The 13685-nt window shown below is 40.6% G+C and overlaps 1 protein-coding gene and 1 long non-coding RNA gene across 2 annotated transcripts; one reads left to right on the top strand and one right to left on the bottom strand.

The window, feature by feature from the left end:
• Positions 1–510: 510 nt before the first annotated feature.
• On the bottom strand, positions 511–2053 carry LOC138147205 (uncharacterized). Its single transcript, XR_011164727.1, has 2 exons — positions 1909–2053; positions 511–599 (listed from the first exon to the last, which is right to left on the bottom strand). It is a non-coding gene; the product is annotated as an uncharacterized lncRNA (long non-coding RNA).
• A 155-nt stretch (positions 2054–2208) lies between these two features.
• Positions 2209–7931, top strand: CDC26 (cell division cycle 26). The gene is made up of 3 exons (XM_069069577.1): positions 2209–2364; positions 3926–4107; positions 7512–7931. The coding sequence occupies exons 2-3, from the start codon at positions 4027–4029 to the stop codon at positions 7686–7688; spliced, it is 258 nt and encodes an 85-aa protein (XP_068925678.1). The 5' UTR covers positions 2209–2364; positions 3926–4026; the 3' UTR covers positions 7689–7931.
• Positions 7932–13685: the final 5754 nt, after the last annotated feature.

Below are 13685 nucleotides of genomic sequence, written 5' to 3'. Positions count from 1 at the left end.
GGAGAAAGGGCATCAGGGAAGATGCTAGATGAGAAGAATGACTATTTTTAAGTGCCTACTACATTAGACCCCATGGTAAATAGACAAGACATTCTATTTAACGTTTGTTTTTATTAACTTCTTTGTATATATATTTGTCTTCATTTTAAATTTATTCACTTACAAAGCCTCATGGGATCAGATAAGCTCTAGAAATATGGGTATGAGGCAGGCAAAGTAAAACTCAGCCTCAGAGATGCAGTTTATAAAATAAACTTTCATAAAGAGTAGTTCAAGGAGAGACTATAATTGATAATGCAAAACTTACTTTTATCGAGGCCTAAAGTAAAGAGAGAAGATATTAAAGCCTAGAAAATCCTTGCTTAAGATCAGGCAGAATCGGCAAAACAAAAGACTGGTTCAAAACTAGTCTTACCAGAAGTTATGTTAATATTTCCAGCCTCTATTCCAGCTTTAATTCCTTCTTTCCCCAACATCCCTGACTCCCCTCTTGCAAGACGCTCCTTCTCCTTCTCTTCCAAACTGCCATAGTAGATATGAGGCTTCTTCACCACAGGGGAGGCAGTGTCTTCAGGAGTCCTACTAGGGGTTTTGGTTGCCTATAAAATCAAAGAGCAGGGTTAACCTAAAGAAGGGTTGGAACAACCTTCTGAGCAACCTGAAGTATCAATTCTAGAACCAAATCCTATTCTTTGCTCTACAGAAATAAGCAAGTTCCCAGTTGGAATTCTTTCCCCACTCAGATGAGGCAGTAGTTGTGTCACATAAGAGTATGTTCAGGAAAAGAAATGTGTTGGATGAAACTAATGAACTTCATCTTTCTCTGAGTAATTTTCCAATCAATAGGATAGTTTGAAGCTGTTTATTTTATTAAATTGTAAGACCTCTGAGGGCAGGTGTAATCTCTCTTGGAGTTCCAACTGAATGTTCAGTTATGTTAACAATAACATATTAAGCTTGCTATCAATTCAATGTCCCCTTAGGTTCATTTAGATAATAAGACTGAAATTAATTTAAGAAGTGAATTTAAAGGGAAATAAGTTGAGAGAATTTACCTCTGGTTAAACCAAAAGAAATTCTAAACAGAGTATGTTTTTTTCAACTTTCAAGTACACTACTTCAATATATATAAATTCAACACATGTATAATCTCATTTTATTTTCCCAAAAATTCTATGAAGGCAAAATATCAGGGATTATCACCTTAAAGTTGAAGAGTCTAGATCATTTAGTTCATCCCTCTTCTAGAGACAGGAAACCCCATTTATAATATCCCTAATGAGCAGTCATTCAAATTCCGCTCAAACACTTCCAAGTGATGGTGAACTCACCATCTCTCACATAAGTCTTTTCCACAACTTTGTTAAGAAGTCCTTCCCAAATTTTGAACTAATATCTGCGTCCTTGTAACTTTCCTTTTAGAAATGATGACTGCGGTTAAGTGATCTGTCTGGGGTCTGGACAAAGCTAGGACTAAAACCCAAGTGATCGAACACAGAATGTCAGAGCTGAAGAGAATCTAACGTAGCTTTCTCTCTTTACAAGAGGAAAGTGGGGCCAAGAATTAACAAGCTTTAAAAGTCCGTGTAGAACTGGGAAGTAAAGTCACCGCTGAGCCCAGGGCAATTTATTACCTCACTCTCTTACTCCGACCCCCCCCCCCCCCCATCGGCCCACTTCAAACCCCAGTGAAGGCCCTGGTTCCCTCGGGGTGAGTGGGGAGGCCAGGTCCCTCTGGAGGGGCTCCAGGGTCAAGATATCAACCAGTCCATCCCCTGCCTCTGCACCAACCCACCCATCATCTCCCTAAGCGCGGGTTCTGTGGAAGCGGCAGAAGCCAATTCCGGCTCTCCTACACATGGGCAGAGAACCCCCAAGGATCCCCAAACACCAAGGCCGGAGCCGCACCGTGGCCGAAGCTCGAGAAGAAGCCATATTGCGGTGGGAATTTCAATTACAGACCACCACGGCCGCCGACTCCACCGCCGTAGCGTTCACGCCGCCCTCAGGAGGCCGGAAACTTCGAAATGTACCGGAAATAGTGCATAACCGGAACTAAAGGGAGTCCGGAAGCCCGGGTGAGGCGCAGAGCACGCCGGGGATTGTAGTCATCGTCTAGGGGCTTCTGTTCCGAATTGCGGAACGAGGCGCGGAGCATTCTGGGAGAAGTAGTCGGTGGCAAAGGATAAGGGACTACGAGGCATGCCGGGAAATGTAGTCCTTATGATCAAGCCTACTGTAGGTTGGAAGCTGGCGGGAAAGCCAGAGTGGAGCGGGCTGCCGGTGGTAGGGATCCGAGAAGTCGGTTTCATCCCGGGACTGTGCTGAGCCAAGCTGAGTTGAGCCGCGCCGCGCCGGGGGGAGGTGGGTGTTGGGACACGAGGGCTGCTTCGAGCCGAGGACCCAATGCTTGGGGCAAGGCGGGCGGAAAGGGAAGGGGACGTGAGCCGTGGGGGGAGGAGGAGCAAGCGGCAGGTGGGCTTCGGGCTCCGGGCTGCTCCGGTCCACTGGCCTGCCTCTCAGTTGCCATGGAAACGCCGGCCCCAGGCTCAATCACAACTTCCCTCTCCCTTCCCCCAGCTGATTTCACTGACCTTAGAGGGGAAATGGGCCCCCTCTCTCCTTTTATAGTTAGGGAAACTAAGGGCCAGGGGGTGAACCAGATTCAAGGCTGGGTAGCATTCTCCCCTTCCCCACATTCCCCATCCTCTCGACTCACATTCCTCATCATCCTCCTCCCCAATTCTCTATCTCCTCCCACACGCTCTGTCTTGCCCTCTCCCTCCCCACACTCCATGTTAAGGAGATAGAGGAAATATATAGATATAGGAACCACTCAAAAATTGCCTATGCCGTTTCAGACTGCTATATTAATGTTCAGTTAACATTCATATTAACAGAACTAGTGTTCTGTCCATCTCTCAGATCCCTGGTCATTAATTTTAATCCCAGGATTGAAGTGGGTATGGAGAGTGTGGTCAGTATGCTCAGAATCCTAAAACACAGTAGGAAATCATATGCTGGCATGCATACTCAGTGAGGACCTTTGGTCCATCCTGGGCTAATAATTATTCTTTATTCCAAAAGAGAAGGAGCTATATAATGTCCCCAAAGGATGTTAAATCAGTCTTGATAGTTGGGGAGGTTAACATTGCTAATAGAAATCTGTTACAAGGGAGGGGATAAGGATATTCAGAAATGACAACATAAAAAAAAAAACCAGTAAAACTTTTTAAGTATATGAAAAGCCAAAAAAAAAGTATATAAAAATTCAGATCATGAAGCTAAAAAATAAGGCTCTAGGATTATTGATTTGTGATAATGTAATCCTCTATAGACATTTTAGTACCAATCTGCACAATTGTTTATTTCTGGTTTATATATATTATATATAATTATATATATATCATATTACAAAATATATATGTAATACATATATAATAAATTATATATATTCTGTTACTTGAAAAACAGTTTGCATCAAGTCACTGTATAATTATGAATCAAAGAGCGTTTTCATTAGAATTAGGAAGTCAAGCACCTGTGTGATCCATTTTGAAATGAAATTTTAATTGTACTTTTACCAGCGATTACAAATCCATAAAGACCCATATGAGTGTCACTATCCATTGTCACTATCCGTTCTGTAAATGGTAATTAATTTTGAATTAATGAAAGCTATTTTTAACTGTCTATGTAAACTTGTACATTTCTTTGAATGTGACTGAAGTAATGGATTAAAGTGGACTTTATATCTCTTGATTTCTATATGTTTCACAAGTTTTTCAAAATGTTTCACATTTTTGAATGGCTGCTCATGTTCAGATCAGAATCATTGAAACCTATGATGCAATGTTTCCTAAAGGCTTGGAAGGTTATGTGTACATTTATGGTATCATTGTTTTCCTTTTGTGTTTGTTTTCAGAGACGTCCATCACCACTAGAATATGTTTGTTGTGGAGCCTCTTCTCCCTAAATTTTGACAGTTCAGTGGATTTGGGTTGTAGGTGTTGAACTGTTACCAGGATGCTCCGACGTAAACCCACTCGCCTGGAGCTAAAGCTAGATGACATTGAGGAATTTGAGAGTATCCGGAAGGATCTGGAGGTAAGTGGGTACATATCTGCTATTTTAGGGTGTGGATATTTTAAGATGTGCTATATTAGTCTAAAGTATTCTGTCTAGAAACCTATTTCAGTTGGGAGAGGAATACTGTGAGTTTTTAGTATAGATGTCTACATCATATCTTAGAAGAACCTTGATTTGAATGTCACTTCATATCAAAATAAGCATTTTCATATGGAACTATGTATATTTAAATTTGAATTAATAATCATACTCAGTCTTTTTATATTAAGTAGCAAACAGAGCATACCACACAATGTGAACCAATAGCCACTTCATCTTGCATGCAGTAGTGAATAAGAATGGTTTTATAATGGGCTGCTAGATGCTGAAGTGGATAGAGTACAAGGCCTGGAATCAGGAAGACCTGAGTGCAAATGCAGCCTCAGACACTAACTGTGTGACCTTGTGCAAGTCACTTAACCCTTTTTTGCCTCAGTGTTCTCATCTGTAAAATGAGCTGGAGAAGGAAATGGCAAACTCCAGTATCTTTGCCAAGAAAGCCCCAAATGGGGTCATGAAGCGTTGGACACAACTGAAAATGACAACAAAACCAAACAAGACTGAACAACAAAGTTTGAATTGGATTATATGTATCATTAATTATATCTATTATTAAATTATATTAAAATTATATGAATTATATCTCTTATTAAAATGTTTTATAAGCTGGCTTTCCTTTCCTCCTAAAAACTATAGCTTGCCTTCAACATCATAATTTTTAACTTTTAAAAAGACATCATCCTTGACTTCTCAATTATATTAAGCGTTTTCATTATGAACTCTGTTATGCATACACCCTGATCTACTTGCTGCTGACTGTGGGTGTTGGGTATAAAGAAAGGTTGCAGACTCTATGGGTACAGAGGAGAGCCAGAAAACTTAGGTGGAGGGGTCATAGGAGGACCAGAGACCACAGTGTGAGAGTTCAGAGGAGAGCCACAAATGTTAGATTGAAGAATCAGGAGTGGATCACAGACTCTGGGCAGAGGACTTTGAGGAAAGTTTGTGGACTTGTAGGGATGCTGAGTCCAAAGGCACTTTGCCCAGAGGAGAATGAGGGATTGGGGGCCAGGGAGAACAGAGCTTCTGAGGGCTTGGTGCCTGAACAGACCAGGAAGCCAGGTTCTCCAAAATCTAGGAATCAGGATTCTGAGGCTCTCTATCTTCTGTTGGTTTCCTCATTGGGAGCTTCATATACCAATGACATCACTGGTTGAAACCAACATGCCCACCTATCCATCTCCAATCAACCTCCAAGTTCCTTTCTGAGGATAAGCCTCAAGGGCAGTTAGAAGCTTTAATTGTAATGAATCTTATAAAATGCCAGCATATTGAACTTTGACTCTGCCAAGTCAGCTAACCAACGTTGAGTCATTAATGCCACCTGCAGTGTTAACACACAGATTTATTTGGCCCAGCCAGCAGGGCAGGTAGACATTACAAGAAAATTCAGCTAACTTAGGATTTGATACTGAAGTCAAGTTGGGTGCACTGCCACATTTCTAGATTTAGAACACATGAGTACCAGGCTTTTCAGATGGCTGTTTCTTAGGATTGATGTTGTATCCATAGTCAGACTTTAATCATTAAATTATGTGTTTGTACAGTGCAAGTTCAATTTGGGGAGATATATGGAGGGGTGGTGGTAATGGAAGAAAACTTCCCAGAAAAACTCATGTGGTAACAGTGAATAACTATTTCATTTAGCAGTTTTCTTTTTTATATCTATACATATTTCACATTCATTTTTTATTAAGAGGTCTTTCCCAAAGTAGAACAACACAGAAAAATAGACTTATGGTTAAGGATTCCCATATTCTCAAGTCCTCTGATATATACCCTTGGTTCATTTTTAAAATAATAATAAATAACCCCTTGTGCTGACAATCTGAAAATCATTATTATTGCATTAGGAAAAGGCTATAGCTTGTCATGTAAAGACTGAAAAATACTGAGTATATTTTTAAAAAATTTCTGAAAAGCATCCAATACGCTTCTAATGCTAGTTATGTTTCAGTATTCTGGATTGCATACTCATAGGTAGGCTATAATAATTTAAAATTTTCACTTTCTTTCATGGTTTAAAACAGTGTACATAGTAATTTTTTTTTGTGGCAGTCTGAGTTTCTCCTGTAAAATACATTTGTGTTCTAACATTTGTAGATCACATGTCAGGAAATTAATTAAAATAGTCTGGTCTGTATTATACAGTAGTTTCAGAAACTTGCCTCTTAGTTCTTTATCCCCAACCTTCTCCCTCCCCCAAATCTTTTGTTGTTGTTCAGTCATGTATGACTCTTGGTGACCCCATTTGGGGTTTTCTTGGCAAAGATACTGGAGTGGCTTGTCATTTCCTTCTCCAGTTTATTTTACAGATGAGGAAATTGAGGCAAGCAGGGTTAAGTGATTTTCCTAGGGTCACATAGCCAGTAAGTATCCAGAGCCATATTTGAACTCATGAAGTTGAGTCTGACTCCAGGCCCAGGACTCTGCCCACTGTGCTATCTAGCTGCCCCAAAAAACTACTTGGGCAAAAATTTAATCGTGCTATTTATTGGTGGTATAGATTGGACATCTAGTAAACCAGGAGGATGGTTTTTTTTTTACTTCTGGCTTATAGAAAGTATTTGACCAAATATAATATTTTGGATTTACTATTTTTAAATGATCAAAGAAAACAATAGCAGAATAATGAAATACAGAGGCAGATAGGTGTCACAGTGGATAGAACATAGACCTGAAATCAGGAAGACCTGAGTTCAGGTATGGTTTCAGAGACTTACTATGTGACCCTGGACCAGTCACTTAGCTTCTGTCTGTCTCTTTTGTAAAATGGGGATAATAATTGCACTTATCTCCCAGGGTTTTGAGGGTAAAATGAGATCATATTTTTAAAATGCTTTACAAACCTTAAAGTACTATATAAACATTGGCAATTATTATTACTATTATAATTATTTAAGTAACTAATGAAAAGTGTAAGATTTAACATTTTTTTATCACTACCTTATAGGAAGCCATTATCATTCACCATTTCATTAATTTTCACAATCAAGTTAGGAAGATTCAAGATACTCTCACTAGTCTCATTTTGAAAAGGTAGTAAGTAAAGCATAAAATTTGTGACTTCAGTGTAGTCATTTTGTGAGTGGGTGGCAAAGGTTTTTTATAAAGATATTTACCAGACTTCATCTATCAAAACATTGAAAGGAATATGGCTTTTGTTAATAAATAAGAAATTAGTATTGTTACTATGTGAATCTTACTGCAGGTAGGGTCAGCTGCAATGGTCATTGTTTTAGCATCCCTTTTCTTTATCATGAATATTCTGAACAGTACACTAACATGTTCATGCATTATTTTGAAACTTTTTCTATTTTCAGACCCGTAAAAAACAAAGGGAAGAGGTGGATGTGGTGGGAGCCAGTGATGGGGAAGGAGCTATTGGCCTGAGCACTGATCACAAGACCCGAGAACAAATGATCAACGACCGAATTGGTTATAAACCTCAGCCCAAACCTAATAATCGATCATCTCAGTTTGGAAGCTTTGAGTTTTAGTGTTTGTAGATAAATTATCCTGTGTGCCTGCCTTTTAAAAAGCAATGAGGTGAAGGCAAAAGTTAAAATACTAGTAGAGAACTGAGTGCTTGAAGACTATCAGAATATTTTGCCTTCATGAGATCCTTGTGAGGCTTATTCAGGAAAAATTTGAACTCTATTTGGTGTGTGAAACAAAACTTTTCATCTTCCTCTCCAGAGAACTTGTATTTTGTTTTTTTAAATAAAGATAACTTTAGAAAATGTGAAGAATCCTTATTTGAGCCAATTACCAGTGAGTGGGAACTTATGTTTTAGCTCCAAGAATTCAAGTGAATGTTGCTTCAGAAGATAAATAACTTTTTTCATTAGGAGCTATAATAACTGAAGTCTGCTCTGTCATTTGGTAACACACTTTGTCAAGGTATAGTAGTGTTTGGGTACTCTTGCAGGCCAGGTTACTTTTCATGTTGTTTGGATATAAAGTTGGATGAACAGGTTAGTGTCATCTTTTTTCTGCCCAAGTAGTTTTCTTTGCCCTTTTCTGCTTCCTTCAGAAGTTATGGACAACTCCAGCTGACTTCCTTTCAGCTCAGGATTTCCCCAAAACTAACTTTCCTCACCCCCTTGGAAGGGTGAGTTTGGAGCAGGAGTCTTATATTCCCCCACCTTCAAGCTGGCTTACACCTTTAGTAAAAGTTATGAACTGGGGGCAGCTAGGTGGCACAGTGAATAGAGCACCAGCCCTGGAGTCCGGAGGATCTGAGTTCAAATCCAGCCCCAGACACTTAACACTAGGTGTGTGACCTTGGGCAAGTCACTTAACCTCAATTGCCCTGCCTTCCCCCCTCCAAAAAGAAAAAAAATTATGAACCTATCAAATATCAATTGAAATAATTGTTTCCATATAGATTTGGAAAGGAATGTATATGTGAAAATGCAAATTTCTATTCAATAGTTTTTCTTTTTAAATGTATAATAAATAAAGTCTCAAACTCATCTTGATTGTCTCCTATCTTGATTCCTTCTGCCTTCCTTTTGTTCTCATTTTGTCTGTTTGTTTGGGAATGTATCCCTAACCTCATTTTCTTCTCACATTCCTCCTCCCACCTTTAACTGGAAAAAAAAACAACCCTTGTAAGAAATATGCAGTCAAACAAAATAAATTCCTGCTTTGGCTGTGTCTCTTGCGGCCATAACTTCTCTACTTCCAGCCTCCAGTGGAAGTGGGAAGAGCAGAGGTGGGTGCCCCATGAGTCTCCTGCCTGATTTCCAGTCTGGAGAGAGAGAGGAGGGTGTTACCTTCCCTTGTGGCAGTTACCTGCTTAGACTCCAGCCTCCTGTGGGAATGGAATGTGGAGAGGTGGGCATCTTACCATCATGTCCTGAGCATCTCCTGTCTAGTCTCCAGCCTCTTGTGGGAAGAGAAGTGCCATTCCATCATACCAGTCTCCTGTATGAAATGAGGAGAGAGGATACCATTCTATCAAGTTTCCAGGCAAGTGTTCTGCCTTGGGAGAAGGAGAGTATTACTACTCTTTCTGCTCAAGTTCTTATTCCCTTATTCGAATTGTCTGGTGCTCTGACAGAACTCCACCTTGAGGTCATAATACTACCATAAAGATATTAGGAGACAGCCTGTTTTCCAGAGCTAAGGCCCAGCAAGCAAGCTGTGCCCTGAGCTTGGCATGACAATCCTTCGTGTTAATCCTCTGGCAAAATCACATAATTATTGTATTGCTTTGACCAGCACCAGGTATTCTCTGAATTCAGACAAATTCTGGTCATGGAGCCCTGCCATGACTCAAACTTGGCACATTTTTGCTGTTACTCCTCATTGTCAGGACTACAACTCACTGCATAGCCATTGGTATAAGTATTTATGACTCCCCACACTGCCTTCCCCATTAGAGGGAGGACTCCAGCACATGTGTTCTTGCTTGCAAGCCATTTTTCCTCACTTTAAAATTAAACTTCTATTTGATTCCTTACTCTCCTGTCTCTAACCTGCTTTGTTCTTCAGCCATCTGCAGGTTAGAGGCTGGTTCCATCCAGTTGACACTGTTGACAGTGAAAATATCCAAACTTTTTTCTTAATGATTAACAACCCACCCCATCCCAGTGATTCTGAATCCTAGTAGGTCATCATCCAATACCCCTTTCCCATTCCCCAGAGAATGATTCATCATTCCCATTTTCCACATATACACACACCAAAATCCCAACCAAAAGCTCTGCCTCTTTCACTATACCCTCTGGAATGCCTGTTCCATAGGGAATAAACTTGTTTTCATCTTAAATCTTTTCTTTTACCACTCCTGTCTTCTGGCTTTCAGTGGAACCTGTCTCCCTCCTGATGACACAGCTTCCTGGACTTGCCTTCCAGTACTGACTGTACTTTTATTCCCTCCCTCCCACTCCCCCAGTCCCCACACAAAGACACTCACTGGTGGAGATCGCAGGTTTGGAATACTCCTTATTCACCTTTGTTACTCCCAGGTTCTCCTCTTGCCACCATTACATAGTAATTTCTCCTCCTTTGAGTTCATGTAATTCACATACACAACCCAATCAAAATCCTAGTAGTTATTATCTATAAACTGCTGCAATGCTCCCCTTCCTTCCTCAATGAGTTCAGTACCTGGCTCACAATCTTTCTTTCCTCCCCAACTCCTGTCCTCCTACTATGGGACTTCAACATAAAAAATGATACCAACTGTAATGGTAATGGAATTTAAAGATCCCCTTGTATTGGCTTGGTTTTCAGGTTAAGTGTTAAAACCCAGAGCTTGTGAATCCCACTTGTCGGATGGACTTGTTGATGTAAAGAGAGGGGGTTGGGGACGGCCAGGTAGCACAGTGAGTAAGAGCACCGGCTCCAGTATTGAGAAGACCTGGAGATCGAATCCCGGGCTCAGACACTTAGCACCCACCCAGAAACACCTGGCCGTGTAACCTTGAGCAAGTTACTTAACCCCGATTGCTTAAAAAAAAAAAAAAAAGAGAGGGGGTTGAACTGGGAGGAGCTGGTACCATGGATTTTGAGAGAGGCCCAAGCAGAGAGAGGCCAGAAGAACTTCTGAGAGGCAGCATCTGGAGGCTGCTGCTATTGCTGGAGAGAGAAAAATGGGAACTGAGGACTGAACTGGGAAGAAGCATGACTGTGGTGCCGGTATTTGTTCTGTCTGTTTTGATGTTATTTTGCCAGATTCTTCTGCTGGTAAAGGCCAGTGCTGTTGTTGTAGAGGTCCTGGAACCTTGCTGTTGGTTCAGAAGCCCTGAAGGAGGATTTTCTTGTATGTTTACAGAAATCCTGGAGGAGGGTCTTGCTGTTGTTTTCAGGGGTCCTGAGACTGTTCTGCAGGCAGAGAGTGAATTGATGAGGACATTGGCAATGTATATTGTGGCTTTGTTAAGCTTTGTCTTCCCAGGAACAGAGATTGCTGAGAACTTGGAGAAGACCTCTCCTTGGGTATTGAATGCTATGATGATATAACCTTGCTGTAGCTTAGGGGTAGATGGCCTTTGTGCTCTCCACTTCCCCTTTGAGAAGGTGCTTGGTGGTAATGGATGGTATTGTAATTTAGTTGTGATCCAGGGGTAGAAAACTTTTGACTTTTATACTTTGTGACTGACCAAATGAATGTACTTTGTTTATGATTAGAAACTAATCTCTAGTTGAACAAAGAGAAGACTTTGTGATTGATTAAATGAATGTACTGCCCAGGGGTGAAATACTTGGACCTTAGTACTTTGTGATTGAATTGAGAATTTACTAAATGACTAAGTTATCCTGTATTTTGATTTGATTTTCTGTGAATGTTTTGCCTTAATCTGTCACTGAATAAATGGAGCTTGCTATGCTCTGTAATCAGAACCTGGAAGTTGCTTGTGCTTGGCATTACACTCACACAAGTGATATTCCCAGGCCCTTAACTTATTAATTTATTATTAATATAATTAACTTATTAATTTCTCATGACCTTCTCCTCTACCCTTCTTCAGCCACACGAGGATGGTCATACCCGTGATCCTGCCATAATCCATAAATATAACACTTCTGGGTTCATGAACTCTGAAATTTCTTTATCTGATTATAGTCTATCATCCTTCCACTTCTCCCTCTGCCTTCCAATACCAAACCCTGTTCTTCATGCACACCATGAGCTCCAGTACTTCAATTCAGTTCTCTCCCAGGCCATCACTGCCATATTAGCCAGTCACTCAATCAATAATCATTGTTTTGAACAGTATTTTATTTCCCCACCCCCCCAGGTACATGTCAAGAAAATTTTTAGCATTCATTTTAAAAAGATTTTGTGTTCAAAATTTTTCTCCCTCCTTCCCCTCCCCTCTTCTGAAAATGGTAGGCAGTTTAATAAAGTTTATATATGTGTTGTCATGTAAAAATATTTCCATATTAGGCACAGTTGTGAAAGAATAAACAGATAAAAAGAAAAAAAAACACAAGAAAGAATAAAGTGAAAAAATATGCTTTGATCTGGAAGTTCATTTGGAGTCCATCAGTTCTTTATATGGATATGGATAGCATTTTCCTTTGTGAATGCTTTGTGCTTATCTAGGATCAGAGTTCCAAGAAGAGCTGAGTCATTCATAGTTGATCATCACACAGTGCTGCTGATAGTGTGTACAATGTTTTCCGGGTTCTGCTCATTTCACTTGGCATCAGTTCATACAAGTCTTTCCAGGTTTTTCTAAAATCTGCCTGTTCATCATTTTTTATTGCACAATCGTATTCTATTACATTCCACATCCTATTCAGCCATTCCCTAGTTGATGGGCAAGCCCTCAATTTCCACCATTTTTCCACAACAAAAAGGGCTGCTATAGATATTTTTGCACATGTAGGTCCTTTTCCCTTTTCAATGATCTCCTTCAACAAGCATTTCATATGTACCGGGTCGCTATGTGTAATGTAATGCCAAGCAAAGGCAACTTCCCAGGTTCAAAATACCAGCATAGGTGCTCTCTATTTTATTCAGTGACAAACCAAGAACAGAGAAGATCAAAACATGACATCATTCCAAATACAGCATTTACTAAGCATGATTAAATAATCTCCAAGTACTACCCCACCCCAGGACCTTCCAATCATTCAATCAATTACAAAGTCTCTGTTCTAAATACTTCTCCACCCCTAGGCTATACCTTCATTTAGTTCACCACAAAGCCCCTCTTCTCAAATGGAGATTAGTTTCCAAACATAAGGTCAAAAGTTCCCCACCCCTGGATCACAATTGAATCTACCCCAGAGTTACATCAAGTTTAAACACAGCACTTAATACCCAAATGGAGGTCTTTTCTTCATCTTGACAGGAGGCAAATTCTCAGCAATCTTAGTTCCTGGGGAGACAAGGCTTAGCAAGGCCATAAGATACATTGCCAGTCCCTTCATGAATTCATCCTCTGTCTGTAGAACAGTCCTAGAACCCCTGAACACATTAGCAAAGCCCTCTCCCAGGATTTCTGTAAACATACAACAAGAAAATCCTTCTTCAGGGCTTCTGAACCAACAGAAAGGCTCCCAGACCCCTGCAACAACAGCACTATCCTTCACCAGTGGATAGTATTCACTCTGTCTGCAGGACAGTCTCCAGACCCCTGCAACAACAGCACTGTCCTTCACCAGTGGACAGTATTCACTCTCTGTCTGCAGGACAGTCTTAGGGCTTCTTAGTGAACAGCCAGGTTCCAGGACTTCTTCAACAAAAGGACTGTCTTTCACCAGTGGACAAATCTGGCAAAATAACATCAAAACAGACAGACAAAGTACCAGCAAAACAGCCATGTCTCCTCAGTCCTTGGCAGCTCAGGGGGCAGGTCTCAAAAGTCCAGGGCAATTCAAAGCGGCCACCAGCAATTCTCTTAGTCTCTCTCTCTCTCCACGAGGTGCTGCTTCCAAAAAGATCTTCCGCCTCTCCCTAGTGTCTCTCCAAAATCTACATCACCAGCTCCTCCCAGTTCAGGACTTTCTTTTCACATCAACAAGCCCATCCC

The sequence above is a fragment of the Petaurus breviceps genome, unplaced genomic scaffold (assembly GCF_028583685.1).
Source record: "Petaurus breviceps papuanus isolate PSGF00001 unplaced genomic scaffold, PetGlider_PUasm1.0 90779, whole genome shotgun sequence".
NCBI classification, from domain to species: Eukaryota; Metazoa; Chordata; class Mammalia; order Diprotodontia; family Petauridae; genus Petaurus; species Petaurus breviceps.
The sequence above is the reverse complement of the archived record's forward strand: the minus strand, read 5'-3'. Positions and strand labels throughout refer to the sequence as shown.